Source organism: Acanthopagrus latus, chromosome 7, assembly GCF_904848185.1.
Source record: "Acanthopagrus latus isolate v.2019 chromosome 7, fAcaLat1.1, whole genome shotgun sequence".
Lineage (NCBI taxonomy): Eukaryota > Metazoa > Chordata > Actinopteri > Spariformes > Sparidae > Acanthopagrus > Acanthopagrus latus.
In genome coordinates, this window is record NC_051045.1 from 6209984 (window position 1) to 6233384 (window position 23401).

The following is a 23401-nucleotide window of genomic DNA, read 5'->3' on the forward strand; positions in this document are numbered from 1 at the left end:
CGTAGTTTATTTTGTTACATTATTAGATTGTTAGCACTGGGGTATATCTGATATTTTAAATAAGCAAACATTAGAGAAAGGTAAAGAAAAATTTTATACAAATTTGTGTGTAGGTGAACTTTGTTTCTTCTTCTTTCTCCTCCTATTAATCATCACATGACTCATCAGATTTTCCTGTGATTTTTTGAACGGGTTTGACCCTTAGGTTGGATACCACTGGACCAAACTACCAAGCTGTATACAACTGCGGTTAAAGTGGACAGTAACAGTAAAATGCTCAATTAATGCAGCAGTATTAAGACATGATCTGATAGAGCCATGTTTAGTTGTTCCAGGACCATTGTTCTAACACACCAACCATGTTGTTTTGATGTCGTAGCGTTGCAACTCGTGGCGCTCTTCCTGAAAAAAATCATAATTGATGTTGCTCACTTCTTATTTTGTGTTTTCTTTTCAGTTTCCTGACGCTGTTTGGTTTTATGTAGGGGAACAAAAATACTTTTGTTTTGGCAACAAAAAACATTGGTGAGGTTTATGAAAAACATGGTTTGAGTCAAAAGAGACCCTTTCACTTTCACTTTAAACATGTGTTTAAAAGGAAAACTCTTATGTGTATTTTTCCAGCCTTTTTCCCTGGAAAAATGACTCGTCAGTTGTACTGACAGTCCTGGAGGAACATGAATTATAATGTTCCAGGAACAGCAAAACACGGTAACATCAGATTATGAGCAGCATTTTACTATTGCAGCTGCTCAAGATGGCGCTTTCTTTATCTACAGTAAGTTATATATATATAGTCTGGTAGTTTGGTACAGTTGTTCCCAACCTACATGTTTATGACCTCTAAAAGGCCAAAGAATATATATATGATTGGTTGTGTAATGATTAAATGGAGAGGAAAGGAAGATTACTCAATATCTCAACCTCTGTGGGCAACAATTATTTATATTAAACCGTCAGAGAGGTTAAGAAGGTAAAAACAGAATCAATGTGACGTCACATTATCAACAACTGTCACTTCCATGCAGTTGATTTGCATTGCAGAGATATGTGAAATATCTCATGTTGATTTTGCTAGCGTGGAGAAAAAAAAATCATGAAAAAAGACAATTAAATGGTATGGAAGCTGGTGTGTGATGCCTTTTGTGATTGGTTCCACGTCTCTCTTCGATTAAAATGTTAACAGCTACCAACAAGGGGCCCCGACTCACTGTTTAGACTGAGGGGTCACAAGCCTAGAACCATTGGGACTTACTGTTTAAATGAGAAGCTAACAGAATCCATCAGCACATCTAAAACACACACTAATCAACACGTCACATCTCACAAAAAAATCAAAGTGAGATGATAGGTGCTTTTTTTTTCTCATCCAACTCTCGGCACAACGTCTCCTTTTTACACATCAGATGTTAGATAGTTAATTAGAGACAGATGTAAAAGTGCTGATGGGTGTATTTTGACACCTTTTAAATGCAGCCCTGCTAGCTGTTTCCAGAGTTTATGCTAAGCTAAGCTAACCAGTTGCTGGTTGTATCTTCATACTTATCATACAGACATGAGGGTTTTGCTAAGAAAGCAAATGAGCATATATTTGAAAATGTCAAACTATTTGTTTGACAACGTGTTGTGTTCTGTAAGCTTCAGGTAATCAGATAAATATGGTGGTATTAAAAGTACAATATCTCGCCAGCAGTAAAAGGAAGCATGACATGTCATTGCACAAGTTACTTTGCAGGTACCACAACATTTAAATTCAGCTCTTGAGTAAATGTGAGTTGTTTTGACATGCTAAGGGCATGAAGAAACATGGCACACCTGACGTTGTACCTCAGACTTCCTGGTATTAGTCTTCCATTGTACGGCACTGTGTGTCTATGTGTGTGTGTGTGTGCGTGTGAGGTGACTCAGACTTTTGCAGAGTCACACTTGGAAAGCTCTGACTCCCCTCACATTCAGGAATTTCCTGATCCCTGCTCGACTCCCTGCGAAAATGATCTGCAGGCTAAGAAAGAGACTTACAGTCAAAGATCGTCCCACCCACCCTCACAGCTGGCCAGCTATTGGGAAGTTCCAGGTTAATAACTAAACTGAGGACACATGCTGAAAGAGTCAGCAGGGCAGGGCAGATATCCTTTTCGGTCGATCGTGAATGTGGAGTCAGCACTGTGCACCATTAGGCTGAACGAGTGCACTTTTGACATTTGGACGTTTTTTTCAGAACAGTCATATTCTGACCTACAAGAACTCGGAATTCCTCACCAAAATAACAGCCATTAGATGACACACATTGATAACACACGCTGTACGTTGAAGATGTCATTATTGAGGAGTAAAGCAACCAAATGACAAAACACTCTTCACCTGAAACTTTGTGAGTCGTAACATGAAAGTTAGGATCAGACGGCCCGTTGATTCAATAACTACAATTGTGGCTTTCACATGACTTCCGGTCGCTTGTCACACCTTGATTGTAGTTTTCCAAGGCAGAGTGCATCTTGTTCCAGCCTGCTCGTTTGACGTCAGACGCAGAGTGGTGGTTGGGAGTGCTATTACTCACTCTAAGTTGCATTCCTCTCACAGCACGTACCAGTGAGTGCCTCTTATTTCCCAAACAGGAAGTTCTAGCCAAGACTGTTGCCAAATCATCTGCGCTACATGAGTGAGGTGGAATTTACTCAAGATATTGCATGTGTCTCAAGACATGTTCTTCCTTCCTTTAGTCTTCACTGGCCATCATTATTGTGTTCATTCTCTGGCTTTGTAGAGTCGAGCAGTTTGGACATTGACTCTAAACGTCTTATATCCACATATTAAAATTAAAGTGTTTTATGTCTGTAACACCAGTGGTGAGAGCGGCAGTGAGAGACGTTCAAAGTTAAAGGGGGTGAAGAACATTGTGATGAAAAGTGTTCACTGTGTAGCTAGAAGCGGTTTTGATTTGAATAAAATGGTAGTAAAAACTTGTGGCATGCAGCATTGCTATCCCCTTAAAAACTGAAGGCGGTTTATAGATTGCCAGCAGAGGAACACTTCCAACTCCACTTAATTACTGTCCACTATAAATACAAGCATAATTTATGAGCAAACCCAGGTACCATACAGAGCACAGGAAAGAGTGGGCTGTAGTAAAAAGCCAAGACTCCATATTCTCAGAGAGGCAGACAGTGAGCAGTGAGTTTCACAGTCCTACAGAGACACCTGGTGGTGTTTCTAAAACACTTCACTCAGCGGCTCCTGAGGGCAGGAATTGACTATATAATTTGATTGAGATCCTAATAAAAATCTGCGTCTGGCAGATTTTATTTTATTTTATTTTATTTTATTTTATTTTATTTATTTTTCAGCTACTATACAGTAACAAACAGGGACAGAAACCCTGCAACTGCCATCAACAGCATGTGGATTATGAGTTGTTATGGTGGTTGGTTGTTACAGATGTGGGGATCTCCAGTTATGGTTAAGCAGTTATTGGTGGTTAGACTGTTGGGCCTTGGCGGAGGTGTGCAATCTACTGAGTGCCACATTACTTCTCTAATGTTATACAGAACTGTTTATAACTATTAATAAGAACTACTCTTTAGTTTGACAGGTCCAAATGTTTGACCACTTAGTTCTACAACAAAAGCTGCAGATAGTGGACTGAAATTAATTTATTAAGACTAGATGATTACAGAATACATTTCTGATATCCTTGTGTGTAAACAGAAGGTCTCTATATTTAAATTAACAGCCAATGAATCAGAGAATCAACGTCCTGTTGATCGTGATAAATGTTGCTGCTGTTTTTGACTGATTCATTTCTCTACTGCACTTTTATTTGTATAATTGAATTTAGGACAACTCATTAACCACAATGTAACTTCACTTCTGATATCTTTAATGTTTAGTTTAATGATGACACAGTGTTGGTTTGGTATATGATGATGAGCAATGTATCTCGCATTTGTGGATGAGTTTGCAGTTTGGTGTCGTGCAAGTTTCTAGCTAAAATACCAACAAAACTAAAGGAATGCTCTTTGCTTTCAGGGTGAGTGAGGGGACATACCAACAGTATTAATCACGGGAGGCTGTGCTGAAGATGGAGATAAATGCTGTAAGTATACAATAAGGATACAAACATCAGAAAAGATGTTTCATGGTGTCTTTTGTTATTTTATTTAATGTTTTTACATTTTAAAAGTCCCCATCTACTCCAGTTGTTTGGGAGAATGCCAGAAATGTTTTGCGTACTACAAGACTTTGAAATGATCCATAAATGCAGCTGATTAGTGGCTTGGTGGACACATCAGCATTTTTATACTCATACTATGACCCAACAATGAGATAAACACAGTCATGTGTGAACTTTTATTACCACAGTCATTGTTCAGAAGTAGTACTGAGAATGAGGTTATAGATGCAAATCTGTTCTACAAACCAGAACAAATCGGCAGTAGACTTTTTCTTTTATTTAAAAAGGAAAACAACAAATGTAAATAAAAAAATACATGTTTTTGAGCTCAGCAAGTATAGAAAAACAGGAAAACCTGGTGCAATGGCTGCACAGGTGCTGAGACTTCTCTTGCTAAAGCAGAAAAAAAAAAAAAAATCAGCACACTGAAACCTGATTTGAAAAAAATATATATATATAATAATAAGAGTGTGTCCCTGGACGGGACATTTATACATTCTAAAGAAAGGTACAGCTGTCGGACTCAAGTACTGAACCATGTTGAGTCACAAAGGTAAACTGAATGCTAGCAGCTTAGCTAATCTCTTCTTAGGACAAACCTGTTGATTCACAAATGCAGCATGCTAAAAAAAACATGATCATACAATACAAAAACAATATTGCCAGCTCAGGGCCACGCCATGATACAACAGATCATCACTACAGTGTATTGTTTTCATCCCTGTGCTGGTGTTTGATTTTTGGTTTGTTCAGAATCCCTGGTTCCCTGTTCAAACTCAAGAGTTTGAGAAAGTAAAGGGTGACACATTATTCAGTATTTGTATTGCTGGCGAAAAGAGTTGCGTGTTCGCTACTTCGAGTGTCGTTGAGCTGGCATTCTTGTGGGTTTCTTTGCTGACTGAACACATCTGGTTACCACAGGTATCAGTTTCATTCAGTTTATTCTCTTGGCATGAAAAGCCTCCGCATATTTTTTTATCCTCTGTGACTGAAAAGAACAGTAACTAAATTAAATTGAGGTGAAAAACAAAAAAACAAAACAAAAAATGTCAAGATTTCTTCACGATGTCAATTTGGGAATGCCAGGCGAATTGAGAAAGAGACATGCCACCTTCTCTGGAGCTTTTCCACAGGCACGAGTCAGACCGAATGGCACAGGTTTGCTCTTCCATTAACTAGTTTTAACACGGCAAGCTGAGCCGAGCGCCAAGGATGAACCCCACTCTTCCTGTATATTCAACTCAATTCATGTCTGTGCATGAGACTGATGAGAAAGATATATTTTAAAGTATTTTTGCTCAGCGCCAAGTAATATTGTAGCTGTAACTGAATCTCTGTGGTTGATGTAGGGCTGTCACAATATCACAATAACCGCAGCCAAACAAATCATCATAACGACCACGAGCACGTTATCTAAAAAGCAATCAAATCCATCTTTAACTTTGCACATTATGTTTTGTCTCTTTTTTGGGGGGGTGGGGGCAAAAAGGTTACTCTCAAACTTCATGTGTAGGGAGGTTGAGAGAGTCTGTAACCATAACTCAGAAAAGAACAGAGAGAACTTTGGGGGTAAAAAGGCAGCAAGATGACATCGTAAACAAAATCTGCGCTGGATTATTCACTCAATATCCTCATACAGCTTGTGTATCGTATTTAAAGTTTCAATAACAGAATTATTGTGAATATCACGATATCAGAACACCCCTAGTTTGAAGTTTGGTTAATCTTCAGCGACTCTGCTTGTTCTCTCAGATGTCTGCTTTAAAGTTACTGATGGTCAAAACCCAACATTTCCTGGTTTTGCTACTTCATAATAAAAGCTTTAAAATAACTAAACAACGGAGGACTCTTATTGTGAAGAATGTAAAGGAAATGACAAGTGTTTATCGCCGAATTAGCAGAGCTTTGTTAGCAGCTATTCTTTGATAGTACTGCAGGGAGGAAAAGTTTTTTTTACAACCTGTCCCCTGACCACCACTGAAGACGAGCGTGTCATCCGTTAAAGACGCACCATCAAGCAGGTAGCCCTGCTGTAATGGAAACGCAAAACCCTGCCACACTGGGCTGACGTGCCGAGTCAAGACGGGCCAGTGTTGGTGCATGGAAAGGGTCCACATGTCTCTGCACCATTTTGTTTTTGAAAAAGACTTTTCTGTGTCACTGTTGAGCCACCAGGGAGACAAAACGCAGAGGGAACCAGTCTACATCTCACATGTGACGCACTGTAAATGTTATATTAATATTTCTCACAGATTTAAGTCAAGCATCAGTAGAAAGCTCCACTAACTGCCACTTGCGCAAATGTTCTTACACAAACTCACACATACAGTATGTACTCAGCTAACATGCCTCCTGCAGCCCTACACAGGCCGATAACGATTCAATGCCCACACCAGCATGCATCTCTTATCTAGTGGGCACAGGGTCGCTTCACGCTAACTTTCACGTATTTCACCTTACTGTTTGGTTAATGTTGACCAAAAACAAAAATAACAAAACATAAAAAAAAGAAAAGAAAAAAAAAACATGTGTCCTGCTTACTGGCATATAGTCAGTCAGGCTGGTCAAAGAAATCTGGCTCCATTATTTCTGATACATTTGTGTAAGTAAAAGACAGTTATGGTAAGGGAAAAAAAAAAGTATAATCTAACGGACACTTTAGGAAACGATGAAAAGGAAGAACACATACACATTTGGTAAATAAGAGAGGACACGCATGTAAAATGGGCTGACAGGCCATTCATCCTGGTTCACAACGGAGCTAAATTAACCCTTTTCCTTATAGACACAAGCCCTCTAACCCTTAAAATTATCAACTTTGGAGCTCATCTTGTCCCGGGCCTGAGCTAGACTATCGGCTGCCCTGCTGTTGAGTCTGCGTTAAAGTCAGCACACGTATTGGGGATGTGACACCTGAAAAACTTAGGCCCTGAGCATCCAAGATGACATACTGAAAGAATGTTGTGTGGGTAAGAAGGATCGGCACCCTGTCACTACCGACCAGAAAACCCCTCACACTGCATTTGTAAAATAAACGAGTGAACCTGAATCTGCTGAAGTCCAAATAATCCGCTCTCTCACAGAGCAAACCCAGAGTCAAAGCAGGCTGACTGGCCAGCCAAGTCCACTTTGCAACATCAGTGGAGAGACGGGGAGGAACAAAAAGGAGGAGGAAGGACAGACATCAGTGGAAATAGACTCGATAACAGACATAAGCACTGAGAGCCAGTGCTGTGCACAGGCACACATTGGTTAGTAGAGGGGACCAAGTCCCCGGCACAGGAGAATTTTCCTTCGGCTGCGCTGCAGCCTCGGGTGTCTCTTGCTCTTCAGTCTCGTGCTGCTGCTGGGATTTGACGGGAGCTCTGGAGGTATGATCTTGGATTTCCTTGTAGCCGTCGAGCTGATTGGCACTGTCAGGAGGAGGCTGGGGGGCAGCAACGTTCCTCTTACGCAGCTCTGACTCTTGTGAGGAACTGAATGAGGCAAGAGTAGATAATTAATGTCTCCAAAGGTCCATTTTGTTAGATCAGAACAGTTGAGAGATTCTTGATAAATGTTCCTGAAAATGTTTGTACCAGCTCATTGAAGTTCAAATACAGGCAGTTTACAATGTGTTTCCTCGATAAAATTGGATTAAACCACGCAAACTTGTTCACCTGGAGTGATCTGTTGTTAGATCCAGTGACTGCCAAGTCTAAAAACTGTGTGGCTGATTAAACCTAACTGGTCCTGCTGATAAAACTATCTTTAGCTCGGTATTAAGGCGCCTAAAAAAGAAGGAAGGGTCATAATGTCACTGAATCTGGCTTTGGGGCCAGAGAAACACAGTTAAACTCAAACATGTCTACATCTACCTCTGATGAAGAAACAGCTCCCGATATTAAAGGACACACTTCAGAGAGTAGGTTAACCACTGTTTTTGTTGTTTGTTTGTTTTTTTTTATTGACATGTTGTTGGAAAGGCTGCTGTTTTGCAGTGTCTTTGCAGTCATATCAGTGGAAATCAGTCAGATCTGCCTTGTTTGTTGACAATGTTATCAGGCTTGTCAAACATTTTGGGGGGGCAGGGGGGACCTACTCTGAAGTTTGTTTTCTCATTTTCTGGAGTTGTTTCTTCATCATAAGTCATATGACATAGGTATGCTGGGTTTTAGTGTGTTTGTCCATGCATTTCCCATTAATATCCATTAAACTGTCACCCCAGTCTGGCCCCAAAGCAAGATTCAGTGACCCTTCCTTCTTTTTTAAGTTCCTTGCTAAAAACTAGGAAGTAAACACAGAAGCTGGAAAGGATGTTTGGCACAGCACCGGACATTCGTTCTAGATAAACTGAAACCAAGTGTTTAATACGATTATTTGGAAATTTACCCCAGACTGCGGATCTCCATCTGTTGGATGATCTCATCATTTTCAGGGAAAAAGGATGGCTCAACTTTGCCATTGTGTGGGTCTCTGGGAGGAGGAATAGGAGGAGGGGTGAACTCGGGAGGGTCGTCTTCCTCATTAGACAGCTCTTTCCATGACTCCTGAATAAGAAAAAAAATCAAAAATCCCTTTGAGTCACTGCAAGATTACAAAAATACTTGCACCATGTGTTTTTATTCCTAATAGTCCAATGCGCACAAGAAGTTTATCCAAATAAGTGAAGTTTGTAGCTTTAAGGACAAAGAGCTGAATAGACAGGACGGACTTGCCTGCAGTGACGTATCTCCCTTGATGTACTTGGCACCTTCAATGACAGCAAGGTAGGAGAAGCGAAGCTGATCTGCTGTCTGAATCAAACCCATCCGATAGCGTCGCATCTCCAGCAGCACTTCACGAATCCGCACTGAAGACGGGTCTTTTCGCATGGACATCTACATACAACAGCAAAAACATTTTTTTAAGCATATGATGGATCCAATTGACATCTGAAACTCTACATTACTGGCTGCTTATAACAATGATCAAGGAATTTAGTGTTATTCTCTGCATTATTTCTCAATAGCAGAGCTCTGTACAAACCAATAAGAGGCAGGTGTCAACGAGACAAAATGTCCCAGAGCGTCCGATGCCGGCGCTGCAGTGCACCACCACTGGTCCCTGGTCCGAATTCAGACAACCCGACTCTCGCACCTTGAAAAGGAAGTTAAGGAAGGAGGCAGGAGACTCTGGTACTCCAAAGTCAGGCCAGGTGGTGTAGTGAAAATGTAAAATCTCACGAGTCTCTTGAGTCTGTAAAGGAAGACGAGAGGGTAAAAAAAAATATCCAAACATGTAAGAGGAACTGAAAGAACAAAGAAGAGAGCGATCATTACAAAAACTTATCCTGTCCTGAATCAAAAATAAATGCCAAAAATGGTAGCAACACTGTTGTTAGGTCTATATGTTAAAATCTGACATTAGCCTGTTGTAGAAGCTAACACTGATGTTAGCCTGACCATGTATTTATGGATATACATCATCTTTTCCACCGACACAAGTAATGAAGCTAAAACTAAATGCCCATTCTGACCATTATAGCATGCTAGCTAGATCGGACACAGTCATCAGTTTGAAAACTGCTTCTGTAATGGGAACCAGGAAATTATTTGCACACAATATTAAAGTCTGTAGCCCTAATTTGAAACCATGTCTATGTTTACACACAATAATTTGAGATATAATACTTACAGACAGGTTTTCCAACTCCAGCTGACGGACTGTGTAGTAAGATTTGACGTCTTCCGAGATGAAGCTAAGCTTGAAATTGGTGTCATCAAAGATAGCATCCCTCTCCTCTCTGTGAGGCCAATATTGGGCACATTTTATCTAAAAACGGTGCACATTCAACAAGGTAACAAAGAGAGAAAGGCAGTGAGGTTATTGGAGCAAAAACAAGACATACTCAGACTGTCAGACTAAGAAAGAAAACAGTTCTTACAGATCCTTTCTCTATGACTCTGTTGAGCATCACCACACCGCGGCTCCTCTGCTCCCACACCATCTCCCAGAAGTTGCCACATGTATTTGGAAGGGGTCCCTGAAAAAGAATGACTGTTGTGTTAGAAGAGTTATTCTTAGTGTATCTGAATAAAGAATGGAGCATCTGTTTAAAGAGCTCTGCAGGGCTACTATTCTTTAAAAAGGACTGCTTAAAAGAGTAAAAAAAAAAAAGACATTATATGTATTTTTTCAAAAATTCGATTTTTGTTTGGTTTAGTTACTAAACTCTCTCTGCAGCATCGTCTTACTGTTGAGCTGATGAATGAGAATAACTGATAAAAACGTTGATACACTCAACTGAACAGTCACAGCATCAAGCTGTACAAGCAGCATCGAGTCAATTTTTTCTAGTACTGCATTAAGTGACATAATCATGCAGCTCCTCCACACTTTTGAAATGTTATCGGACCGTTTGATTCAGTTATGATGGTAAAACAAGTAATTTCACCGGGGATGTGATACTAAAAAGTTATCCACCGTTTCATAGCTGCTCCAGCTAGTTAGCAACAGCTGGAGCGGCTGGAAATTACAGGAACTATACCAAAAGGCAGGAGACCTCAGAGATTACTTTTTAAATTCTGGGATTTAAACTTCATCTTCACTTCAGTCAACTCAATCCATCAAGGTGATCTCCATTGCTTGGTACTCATGTACTAAAATGTGGATTGCTGACTTCATGAGCTCAAGAGAGGACAGAGAGAGAACCAGAGTCTCTGGTGGGTGCTGACTTCATTGAGATGCTGACCTGAATTAAAACAGGCGTACGCTACACAAACTCTGGATTAGTGCCATTGATTGCGATCTTACAGCCTGGTAAATTAATTTGGCTGTTTCGGGAAAATAAATTCAAATGGTCCTGCGGTCAAACTTGCATTGCCTGTTGGCAGCATTACAGGCTTTTCCAATGCTGTTGTTGGTATCAGAACAACCTAGTGGCCTACAAATAACAGGTATGAACACTGTGTACGGTAGCGTAACACACTAAAACTCCTCTATGCTTACCTGAGTAAGAATATAGTTCCTCTGTGCCTCTTCTACTGTTATTAGGCTGGCATTAATGTAGTCATTCGTACCCAGCTGCAGACATATTCTGCTGTGGTCAACTGAAGGAAGGTAGAAAGAAAAAAAGAGCATTATAAAAACATGCACGCGTGTTGTTATCATGTCACAACCCTCATGGGACTATACATGTGAGTCACAGACCGACACAGCTGCTGAAAACATACGACAAGCCCTCTTTAAACAAAACACAGGTGTTCGATCTGAGCTTTAATACTGACATCGATAATGTCAACTTTTCATTTCAAGTTAAAAAAGGTAAACAGCACGAATACGTTTCAGATCACTGATGTTCATGTCTTGCTAAAAATAAGTCTGAAAAACAGTTTCATGGTATGTACAGTAACTATTTGCAAGCTGGCCTGCATAATTTGCATAACTTAATCAGTGTGAAAAAGAGGAAACCACATAGAGTTCAGCTGTTGGCTTGTGACGCTGTGGAAAAAACGTTTTATTGATAATAAGTCATTTGAAAAAGCAGTGAAACATAAATGTATGGTGAATAGTTATTTTACATGAAAGGATACATCAGTAGTCAAATGTAAGTACAACAAAAAAGACACATATCCGAAATTAAATGGATTTGAATGTTGCCTCTCTGTGAACGTGTTTATAAAAGTGCTTAAAGTGTAAATTGTATGTTTAGAAAAGATGGAGATTAAAAATATACAAGGCGTTTTAAAATCACACTTAAATATGATTGAATATGTCAGGTCAGATACTTTTTTGTCGATCATCTCTTAACTCCAACTTCTTAACAGTGTTTTATACTTGACTTAAGTTTGTTGGGATACATTATGCTAATGCTTTATTTCATGTGACAGAGCGTAGTTGAAATGTCGTTGTTAATTAACGTGTCCTGTCCCCTGTAGTAAACAAATAAACAGAGCCCGAACATCTGTATAAGATTCAGCTGATGAAGTCTCACCATGATGCTGCAAGACTCACGCCCGGCTGATGTTCAAACATAATTAGGTTCTTACAGAACTGTCATGAATTCAGAGGCGTATACGAAATGTCTACAGTCCAAAAAAGAAAGAGAAAAAAAAAAAAATCAACTCACATGGGCTAACATCTCTGTAACGATTCCGATTCTTGTTTTCTGGTAATTTTGCAACCTTGCAAGGGAGTTCACATGACTGCTGACGAATCTCCTGTGACAGAATAACAAAAGAACATTAGATTAACATCACATTAAATGTCTGAAGCGACAATAATGGTGGAGGCTGTGTTTCCGTGGCTTTAACTAATTCAAAGTACGGCTGCATAATATGATCAAAAAATCTAATTGCAGTAATTTACAGAGCTGATCTGCAGTTTTCGGGGCTGATGCAGACACCAACGTTAGAGGTTTTAAACAATCCCAATATCAATAAATTGGCAGACCGCTCAAATGTGATTATCGAACACCTGTGATAAAAATCTTTATGGAGGCAGGATATTTTACAGCTTGAAAATTAAATAACATCAGTCTCAAATAACATTAGTGAACTGAAAATGTAAAACCTCACTTGAAATCTGATAATTATAAATCACCCCAGGCAACATCTTCTACACTGTGAAGTGTTTAAGACCAAAAGGTTTCCCTGTTGGCCGTTATCAACAACATAAAGACGATAATATCAACCAACCGATTTATCTGTCAGGCTAAAATTATTCTTACATGATGTTGTGATTGCGATGATTCACATTAGTGTGAATGAAACATTTTGCGACACACTCTTCATCTTAAGAGACAAACACTATTAAAATCATGATAAAGTGACATTTGTTTGGGTCCATACCAAACAAACCAGGGAACTTGCTGCACTACAGTGCGTCATTCTCGCAATTTTAATACCACACTTAAATATACTGCAATTTAAATTAGATTTTGATTCACTGTGCAGCTGTTAGGGATGCACGATTTGTATTATGAGCCAATACAGATTATAACCTGCAGCTCGTGGCGGATACGGATAAGATAATCAACATTTCACATTTTTGTATTTCAAAAAGACGTCCATTGCCGGCAGTTTATGTGAACCTGTGGTACAAAATGCTTAGATGTGGTGAGTGAAGGTGACTGATTTAATAATCCGTATCTTCATAGATCACAGCTCTTTTCTCCCTCCTCTCAGAACATCACAGCCATGTTGTCTTCCTCTGAAACCTGTTAAAATATGTCAACAGTTGCAATTACATGTTTCTTCTTCTTCTTCTTTTATGTTTACTGGCAGATAACAAACCAGCTTTGCTTGTTAATGCAATGAATTGAGCAAATTGGCTTCATGTTTTGACTGTTTATCAACTTGAATTTCACTGATATTGATTTAAAAAAAAAAGCTAATATTATAAAGTTCCAGTTTAGTAGTCAGATATTGTTATCATGCATCCTAAGCAGTCCTGATTGAAAGCAGAATATAAGCATATGTCATGAAACGGGGAGTTTTGCTGTGGGAAAATAAACACACCATCTGTAGATATTATATATATATATGTAACTTCCTAAAAGTGTACCAGTCGTGTGGGTGTGGGGTGTTGACCACACACATTAATGCTACCAGGGTAAAACAAGATATTGTTTTTAAAATATATATATCAGCTGATTCAACTGTCCACATTAGTGGAAAGCTGAAATATGAGGACATGAAACTACAACCGTGCAGTCTGTACAGGCACAACGTTAACAGTGTGGTGATGGTGGGATATTCTGCCTGCTTGTGACCCAGACTCACGCATCAATCATCGGATTGGTCCAGGCAGGCGGAACACCGACCCAACTAAAGCCGAACGAGGCTGATAACTACAGAAATGCTAGCTACGCAGCTCCAGACTCGTTAAGCTTTAGCTATCATTTAGCCTTAAAAAAAAAAAGTGTCAGCTTCCCCCTCAACGGTCCATTTCCACCTTGATTTTTTTTTTTTTTTTTTTTTTTTTTTCAGCCGAGAGGTCCTACCTGATAAATGGTGCTCCAATTCCCGTTTTCATCGATTTCCCGAAACTCGGCTTCCATTTCTGACAGTCCAGCTGCCACTCCTTCGTCCTCTTCCCCGAGATACGGACCCACCGCAGCTTCCCCGGCGATGAAACGAATTGTTCGGTGTCAGTGTCCCGCAGAAGCTGACAACTGTTCCGCCACTATTCAGTAATTCTCAGTAGGGCAGCTCAGTGTGCCGTGTTACCTCTATCGGCCTGCTTTTTAGCGGAAACACGCCGCCGGCTCCTCCTACACGGTATAGCTGCCGTCCTCAGGGGGCTAAAAAAAAAAAGCAGAACGTGTTTGTTTGTTTTTTTAAAAAACAGATAAAAAAAACCCACTCGGGATTTTCCGACTCTTTAATGTGTTCAAATGTCCTCGTCAGACCAGGACGTGTAACTTTATTTTGAGAAAGGCAGCCACTTTACCATTCCTACGGCGGCTCTAGAGACAGTCGAGCGGGGACGCGCGGAAGGCATCTTGTTTCTGGAACGCAGCCGGAGCGCGCACGTACACCCACGTAATGGTCTGTTTACGTCCAATCTGTGGAGTCTCTCTCTCTCTCTGCTGCTGTGACCTGCTGCAGCTCAGTCAACGAGATATTCTGGCTGCTCTAAAACTCGTATCGGGGGTGATATGACATTATTGTGAACTATTAGGACGCGTGTGTCGTCAAGGAGGTTCGCGCACGGTGTGACGTAGCAGAGGTCATCATGGATTAGCTGTTAGTTGAGTGGTTTTTTCTCCAGACAGTGTGACTGACAGCAAGGACTGGGACAAGGGACTTTGGTGCTACTAACGTTAGCTAGCAGCGCAACTTAGCTAAACGTTTTGACTCAGCCTTACCGCTGCGACAGGTATTATGTAAATTCTTGACAAGTTCTTCTGTGTGTGTCGCTTCATGTGTTGTCTCCCTCTGGCCGCCAGCTCACTTTACATGGCTGTGTTTTCCTAGTTGTTGTCTGGCGTTGGCGTTAGCCCTCAGCTGTCGTTGGCTGCTGCTTGCTAATGTGTAGCTATAGTTATTGCCTCCCAGTGGTGGAAAAAGTATTCAAATCTTTTAACGGTAAGTTGCATTAGCATGACCACAGTGCACAGTTACTGAGTTAAAAGGAAAATATGTGCATTCAAATGATTATGAGAGATTAAAAAAAATAAACAAACAAACAAACATTCATGTACCAAAGTTGAAAGGGCCATGTTAGTACATCAGTTTACCACATCATTTGCATGATCCATTTCCATCTGCTGGTCACAGCTGTCAGACAAATGAGATATATTATTATAAAGTATCATATTTACATTTTATAGTACAGTGAACATCTCACAAATTGCTATGAACACATCTAAACTAGGGATGCACAGATAATCTTGAAAAATAATCAGTTACAATGTGGCTAAGTCCAATATCCAAATCACAAGAAGCTGCCATTTTATTTTACAATGGAGAAATGTGTGATTATATATATATATATATATATATATATATATATATATATATATATATATATATATATATATGTATATGTATATGTATATATATATATATATATATATATATATATATATATATATATATATGTATAAAAAAAAAGAGCGTTGTAATGAAGTACTGTAGTGTTGTAGAGATGTACACATCTTGATCTCCAGATGTAAGAAAACAGCAGATGTCACAACATAAATATTTTAATATTTTTTTTCCAGGGAAAGCAAAAATCATTATTCCCACTAATCATGAAAACATTGCAACCACAATACCTGTCAAAATAAATGTGATTTGCTGATTTAAGTCATATTTTTGACATTTTATTAGACTGGACAGTAGAGAGGAGGGATGACTTGCAGCAAAGGGCCACAGGTCAGATTACAGCCTCTGTACACGGGGCACATAAACAACCACATGAGCAGCCAGGACTAACCCTGCAATGTGTTTTTATAACCAGCCCTGATTTAAACAGCACTGAAGTACAGTTTTCATCTTTGATCCTCAGAGTTTCCAACTCACACGACTAACATTTTTGTCACTATGCAACACAAGCCATCTGTTAGAATCTGACACATTGCCCATCTAGTTAATTCACATACTGTATGTGTTACTGTTTGTTTTAGTTCTATATGTAAAAGTAGTGTAGTGGAGGGTAACTTGTCTTGTCTGTTTTAGATTCCTTGAGTAGTTTGAGAACCTTGAGAGATTCTCAAGGCGACATGGCTCCCAAGGACATCATGACCAATTCCCATGCCAAATCCATCCTCAATGCGATGAACTCACTCCGCAAGAGCAACACACTCTGTGATATCACTCTGAGGGTGGAGAACACAGATTTCCCAGCTCACCGGATCGTCTTGGCTGCCTGCAGTGACTACTTTTGTGCCATGTTCACTAGTGAGGTATGTATGGCTTGATACAATTAAGGCAGTGAGGAAGAAAGATTTTGATTTTACCAAACAGGACGCTGCTGACAAGACAATTATTGGAATTGCTACCAGATAATACCTAAGCCTTGTAACTAATCCTTTAATGATATGAGTCTTGTTAAAACGCCTGATAGCCTCTTTTTTTTGTGGCACTACAGCTCGCAGAGAAGGGAAAATCTTTTGTCGACATTCAGGGGCTCACTGCAGCGACTATGGAGATCCTGTTGGACTTTGTCTACACAGAGACAGTGTTAGTCACAGTGGAGAACGTCCAAGAACTACTCCCTGCAGCGTGTTTGCTGCAGCTCAAAGGTATGTTTAGGAGTGCCTGCTGTGCCTTGATTTTAAAAGTGTGTGCCTAAGTCCGCTGATATCGATGCTGTTGTAGGCAGAGGGTATCTGCAGGTCTTGAAATTCAGTTTCCTCACAAAAAAGGCTTTAGAAGGTTATCAAACATCCTAAATGTTATTCACAAAAGTTGTGTAAGTCTTTTGTCTTGCCTGTTGTCGGCAGTAATGTTACTTGTTAAATGTTTTTGTGTGTGATTGCTGTCTGGTGTAAGATGTTATATAACTCTATAAGTAGGATTGTTGCAACAATAGGTTGTGGGTTGTAGATCCTTTTTTTTTTTTGAGTTTCAGTCTGCACCATCAGACCTATAGTTAGCTACAGTATGTAGAGAGCTCATTGCAAGATTTGGGCAGAAACTTAAATTAATTAATCATTTGAAATAGATTGATCCATCCATCCACTTAATGCTTCTTATTTGAGTTGAGATCACATTAATTGAATTAATCTATAATCTGTAATTACTGTTGAGGAATGCTGGGAAGCAATGAATAGTGTGACGTATTAAGCTTCATTCTACGTGGTATAAAAGTCTTAATTCGGTGAACCCTGCAGAAACCCTGAGGCACTGCACCACTTTCTAATGAAATTGCTTCAGCAGTTGCTGAGTGACATGACAGTCATGTCTAACAGGATTTCATTGAATTTCAATGATACATACAAATGTATCTTTGTTCTCCGCAGGGGTGAAAAGAGCATGTTGTGATTTTTTGGAGAGTCAGCTTGATCCCTCCAACTGCCTGGGTATTCGAGACTTTGCCGAAACTCACAATTGCCTTGACCTGATGCAAGCCGCCGAGCTCTTTTCCCAGAAACATTTCTCCGAGGTGGTTCAGCATGAGGAGTTCATGCTGCTCAGCCAGACAGAAGTTGAAAAGCTTATAAAATGTGATGAAATTCAGGTATGAAAACTGAATGTCATGAGTTATTGTCAGTTGTACTGCAGAGGCTGTTTCATCTGAACATTATCGATAACTAGATATGTTGTTTGAAATACAATTATGACCCTGCTCCCTGATATACCTGTATATACCTGCAGTAACTGTAATAGTTAAAATTCATGTTAAGTTGCCTGTGAAGTATCTTGATTGAAAAAGTGTTGTGTCAACTGAGTTTGACATTCACAGCTTTCTTATTGTCTTTCACCTGAGTGTGAAAAGAGAAGAGCAAGTACCAACCTGCTGTAATCTCAGTCAGTGGGCCCCCACCGGTTCCTCTCACTTTTGCGGATTGGACTGACAATGAAAATTGCAGAGAAGAGAACCTGATTTAACTTTGCCTTTGTGCTCAGGAAATTCCTGTTCCCAACCACATGCCTTGCTTTGTGAAAACACAGTTATTATCGCAGAATGATTTATAGATCATCAGTTCCCCCAAATGTCTCTTCCTGTCATTTTTGTTGTTTTTAAAAATAAAGCTAGACCATACATGTAAATGACAGTCACGCATAATTTGCCCACAGTGAAACTTTTCTCTTTGTTTATTATTTCTTGTGAGGAATTTACATGGAGATGTTGAGATAGTTAAAGATGGACAGCTTAGCTAGGAGGCTTGCTCACTAATGAACATCTTCAACTGCAGTTGTCAGCTTTCTTTTTTTTCTTTTTTAATTGATGTGGTTTGATACTTGTTGTATTCTGTCTGTATGTAGGTGGACTCAGAGGAGCCAGTATTTGAAGCTGTATTAAACTGGGTCAAACACAACAGAAAAGAGCGAGAGCCCTACCTGCCAGACATGCTCGAGTTCGTTAGAATGCCACTTCTGACTCCCCGCTACATCACAGATGTCATTGATGCCGAGGTGAGATAAGTGACACACAGCAGTATGTTGTGTAATCATACACCAAACCTCCAATGGAAGGGTATGTATTGACGTGTTTATGACAGTTGGCACCGTAATTAAGCGAGTTTCAACACGTTTCAGCCCCTCATTCGGTGTAGCCTGCCATGCCGAGACCTCGTTGATGAAGCCAAGAAATTCCACCTAAGACCGGAGCTGAGGAGCGAGATGCAGGGCCCACGCACACAAGCTAGACTAGGTAGGAATCCGTTTTTTAACTTCAGCCATATATTTCTCCTACATTCCTACATCGTCATCTACACGGATGGTAAAATTGATTTATGGGGCTTTTCAGGTGCCAAAGAAGTCCTGTTGGTTATAGGAGGGTTCGGTAGCCAACAATCGCCAATAGACATAGTTGAGAAATATGATCCGAAAACACAAGAATGGAGCTTCCTTCCTGTAAGTATTTCTTAATTGAAAGAGACTGTTGCGATTTTTTTTCAGCCTCAGTAGATCTGGCTAATACAGACACGTATGTCTTAAACAGAACATTGCACGTAAAAGGCGTTACGTCGCCACGGTGTCCCTCCACGATCGAGTTTACGTGATCGGAGGCTATGACGGTCGGTCAAGGCTCAGCTCCGTGGAGTGCCTGGACTACACAGCAGACGAGGACGGTGTTTGGTACACAGTCGCCACCATGAATGTGCGGCGTGGCCTCGCTGGAGCCACAACACTCGGAGGTGAGGGAGCTTCTGTGCCAAATGACTCACGCTGTCACTGGTGTGTTTTTTTCCTTTCTGTGAAATCTCCTGCGTATGTGTCATTCTCCCTCAGAAAAGTACAGAGTTACAGAACAGTTGTGTTTATTCTTTTCTGTTCCGTCTTGGCTCTTCACAGACATGATCTATGTTGCCGGTGGCTTCGATGGCAGCCGCCGTCATACCAGCATGGAGCGATATGACCCAAACATTGACCAGTGGAGCATGCTGGGAGATATGCAGACAGCTAGAGAAGGAGCTGGTCTTGTGGTGGCCAGTGGACTCATATACTGTCTCGGTATGAGCAGATCATATCGACAGCTCAGTCTTTCATGACTCCGACACATTTGAGGGTTATATTGGGGCTGATAATGTTCATAATTAGTTGATTGTAGTTTATGCAGTCAATTGCAATTTCTAGAGAAACAGATATTATCTTTGGCCAATACGTTCACTGACTCATCATTTCAACTCATATCCCAGATTGTGCAGCTAAAGATTATTTACATTGTCCATTTATCTGCCAATAATTCTTATGAATAATAAGCTAATCGTTTAGTTTATGAAATGTCAGGAAAAAAAGTTAAAAAAAACACAATTTCCTCAGGGTTAAGATGCCAAATTCAATATGTTTAATTTACTGTTACATAAGACAAGGAATATAAGAATGCCCTGACAAATGAAAGGTTGGACCTGGGGAAGGATTGTTGAAATTGAAATTGTTTTTCAACCCGTCATTTCCTTGATTTTCCTTTAACAGGTGGATACGATGGACTGAATATCCTGAATTCAGTAGAGCGGTATGACCCACACACAGGCCACTGGACAAGTGTTACACCCATGGCCACCAAGCGGTCAGGTAGGTAAAAGAAAAACGAAAAAACTAAATGAAGTGAAATATTCCAGCCATTTGTGCGTGTTAATGTTCATCTGAGACTTTTCTGCTGTTTTCAGGAGCTGGTGTGGCTTTACTCAATGACCATATCTATGTAGTCGGAGGCTTTGATGGCGTTTCACACCTCGACTCTGTCGAGGTCTACAACATCAGAACAGACTATTGGACCACTGTTGCCAGTATGACCACTCCTCGATGTTACGTAGGAGCAACCGTTCTCCGAGGACGTCTCTACGCCATCGCCGGGTAAGAAGGGTTGTCATGAGGCCTCTCTTTTTGTGACAGTGGATTTAATTAATTGAATCCAATTAGGCTTTTTTCAGAGCAAGTTCAGCCCAGCCGTCAGTCTGTTAACACAGAAGACTTTCGAAAAAACAGCTAATGTTCGTCAGGCAAAACAATGGAACCAGACTCAGGTTTGCTGCAAGGACATGAAACATCATCCGTCAACTTGCTGCACCGACCAATCAAAGAGATAGCTTCAGCGTTGTATTTCTATGAAGATAAAATGTTTGCCATCCAGTGCAGTGAAATCATTTCTCTCAGTATTACAAACCTCTGTACAGTGTTTTCAAAAGCCGGATTGGCATGGGACAAATATTTCCTTGGGACCTTTAGTAATTTATAATAATGGCAGGGGACGTCTGAATCTGCCAGGTCAGTAGTTTGTAAAGTAAAAATTCCTCTGGGACTTATCCAACCTTATTTCACAAAACACAGGTTATCTGATAATATTAGTCTTGCGTGAATCAACATGTCAGTGTTTTCTGTTGTGAGACAAGTGAGCAATGACATTTAATCACTGCAAGTCGACTGCTGCGCTGTGAGATCATCAGTATTGGCACTGGAAAGTCATTTTCAATACAGACACAAAGCATCCTTTACTTAATATCAGTGACCTGCACATTATACCCATGAGACAAGTCAGTAAGCATGAATAGAATAGAGACCTCATTTATACCATGTGATTGCACCACACTAAATACAAACATGTCGTTGAGTAACAGATTCAAGACTTAGACACTTTTAGAAATTACAAACTGAACCCTCTGGATCATATTTATTGTCTCATCAAACTTTGTTTCCCCAGACAGTGATTCCTGTCGGGCCAAAGCAACAGCGCTGTAAAAACACTGTGAATTTGAAAGATCTCCATTTGATTTGATGTGCAGACGCCTCCTGTTTGCTTCAGATAAACTTTGGTTTATACAGTCTATACAAACCAGATTCCAACAAATATGAGACACTGTGGCAACTTCAAATCTAAATACAAGTGTTAAGTTACAGAAAGCAAAATTTGAGCATTGACTATCATGTTTCTGTCTGACATTCAGTTCAGTATCAAAGATCAGAAAGGATTTGCTAATCATTATATTCTGTTTTTATTTAATTAGATTTTACTCAGCAGCCCAACGTCTTTGGAAATGAAGCCTGTGGAATAAAAAATACACACATAATGAGTTCACTGTGGATTTTGTCCATCGTCACTAACGCTGAAAGTGTTTTAGCAAGAGATCTCTTGATGACAAGTATAAACAGGATGAATAATTATAGCAAACAAAACTTGCTTCAGTGTTCATGTCGACAGCTGACTATTGTTTTAAGACAGACTCTTTTCTGAGTTAAACGTACTACAGAGAAGTGTCGTCTTCCTCTGTCTTTTGTAACATAGAGTAAAACTGTCTTCTTCACTTCTTTTTAGCAGAAAAGTTGTGAAATTTATCTGGATGCTCAAACTGCGGGACATGTTGGGCAACTGAACAGAAGTCCCGACAGTGTTTGTGCTAATTCCTTTACACTCTGCTAGTTGAACTAGCTGGACCTTCACTCTCCATGTTACACAACGCATAGAATTAATTAACTTTTGATTGATCCCATGGTCAGTGGTTACAACACACTGCCGCACTGCATCAATGTAACCTCTTTCAGCAGTACAGTGTGAAGTTAAAACTCTCTGCTTGCCTCACGTCTCTCTCCAGATATGATGGGAACTCTCTCCTCAGCAGTATTGAATGTTACGACCCGGTTATCGACTCCTGGGAGGTTGTTACTTCGATGGCGACACAGCGGTGCGATGCGGGCGTCTGCGTTCTACGAGAAAAGTGATCTCTGCCAAGAACCACGAAAGGGAAAGCAGAGAAGAGGACAGGCAGCTAGGCTTTGCTAAAGATGCCACTAAAACAGAGCCACAAAGGGAGATGTTTGTTCGCCAGTATGCAAATAGATACTCTGAAAAAGAAGTGCAGCTGTTTGGGCTGCCTCCTCGACTGGACGGTCGACCCGCCGACACGCGGACTGTGCAACAGAGATTCAGCTTCGCCGTGGTAGACTTCACCTCAAAAGAGGCCTCCAAGGAGCCCATCACCACTTGCATGACTCTCTTCGGTGGTACTTGTTGCTGTCGTTACCTGTGAGATTATTTTTTCAGTTTGTCTTCAAAGTGCAATATATTTCTACTCATCATAAGAAAACATAAAGAGAAGGAGTTGATTTAGACTCCAGTTGCTGCTATACGCCTTATGACTTTGGCCTACATCAAACAGTGAACATCCGTGTTGCCTCCCATTTGACTTTGGTGATAGTTAACAGTACATTGGCTTATTATCAAGTGTACTCATTTGGCAGTTCCGAGGTCATTAACGGGTCAGTAATTCAACCCTTTTTTGTAATTCTTCCTGTAAACAGTGCTTTTAGACTCAAATCACTTTAATACAAAAGGTTTAATACTTATTGTTGCTCTCAGAATATATATTTAGAGATAAATATTGTTTTAGAAAATGACTGAATTGTACCAGTTTACTTTGATTATTTCGTCCATCTATTTGGCTCAGTTGAAGAATCACAGAGTAGTAAGTATGAGGTGCATGTGATTTGTTTTTCTTCCTCAGCTCATAAACCTGGATGTGTACATGTAGGACACAAAGTCATAACATCACTGTTGCCTGGGAAGTGAATAAACACACTGAGAACTGACACGTTCGGTGTGTGTGTGTGTGGTGCATCTTTTCTGTTAATCGATGCAGAACGAGAAAACACGTTCGTC

General features: G+C 40.2%; 2 protein-coding genes across 12 annotated transcripts in view; one reads left to right on the forward strand and one right to left on the reverse strand.

Moving 5' to 3' along the window:
* klhl12 (kelch-like family member 12) overlaps window positions 1-23331 on the forward strand; it is a 110291-nt gene extending 86960 nt beyond the window's left edge. For 5 of the 11 annotated variants that reach the window (XM_037102823.1, XM_037102826.1, XM_037102824.1 and 2 more), the window contains 12 exons: window positions 4027-4093; window positions 16318-16544; window positions 16730-16883; window positions 17604-17821; window positions 18571-18720; window positions 18844-18958; window positions 19055-19161; window positions 19250-19445; window positions 19603-19761; window positions 20224-20322; window positions 20418-20604; window positions 22338-23331. In XM_037102823.1, coding sequence (XP_036958718.1) covers window positions 16362-16544; window positions 16730-16883; window positions 17604-17821; window positions 18571-18720; window positions 18844-18958; window positions 19055-19161; window positions 19250-19445; window positions 19603-19761; window positions 20224-20322; window positions 20418-20604; window positions 22338-22464 — 1695 coding nt within the window. In that variant the 5' untranslated portion in view covers window positions 4027-4093; window positions 16318-16361 and the 3' untranslated portion in view covers window positions 22465-23331. The other 6 variants (XM_037102818.1, XM_037102820.1, XM_037102822.1 and 3 more) reach the window with 6 other exon arrangements.
* LOC119022216 (tyrosine-protein phosphatase non-receptor type 1-like) lies at window positions 4325-14268 on the reverse strand. The gene is made up of 9 exons (XM_037102832.1): window positions 14136-14268; window positions 12261-12351; window positions 11141-11241; window positions 10077-10175; window positions 9827-9964; window positions 9179-9388; window positions 8869-9030; window positions 8543-8700; window positions 4325-7647 (listed from the first exon to the last, which is right to left on the reverse strand). The coding sequence occupies exons 1-9, from the start codon at window positions 14190-14192 to the stop codon at window positions 7356-7358; spliced, it is 1308 nt and encodes a 435-aa protein (XP_036958727.1). The 5' UTR covers window positions 14193-14268; the 3' UTR covers window positions 4325-7355.
* Window positions 23332-23401: the final 70 nt, after the last annotated feature.

What these genes read in the sequence shown, in the direction of transcription:
- LOC119022216 (XM_037102832.1), bottom strand. Translation starts at nt 14,192, where the DNA reads ATGGAAGCCGAGTTTCGGGAAATCGATGAAAACGGGAATTGGAGCACC. An exon ending in GAGTCATAGAGAAAGGATCT is followed by an intron (nt 9,965 to 10,076) that starts GTAAGAACTGTT and finishes CACCGTTTTTAG; the next exon opens with ATAAAATGTGCCCAATATTG. An exon ending in TTGACACCTGCCTCTTATTG is followed by an intron (nt 9,031 to 9,178) that starts GTTTGTACAGAG and finishes TGTTGTATGTAG; the next exon opens with ATGTCCATGCGAAAAGACCC.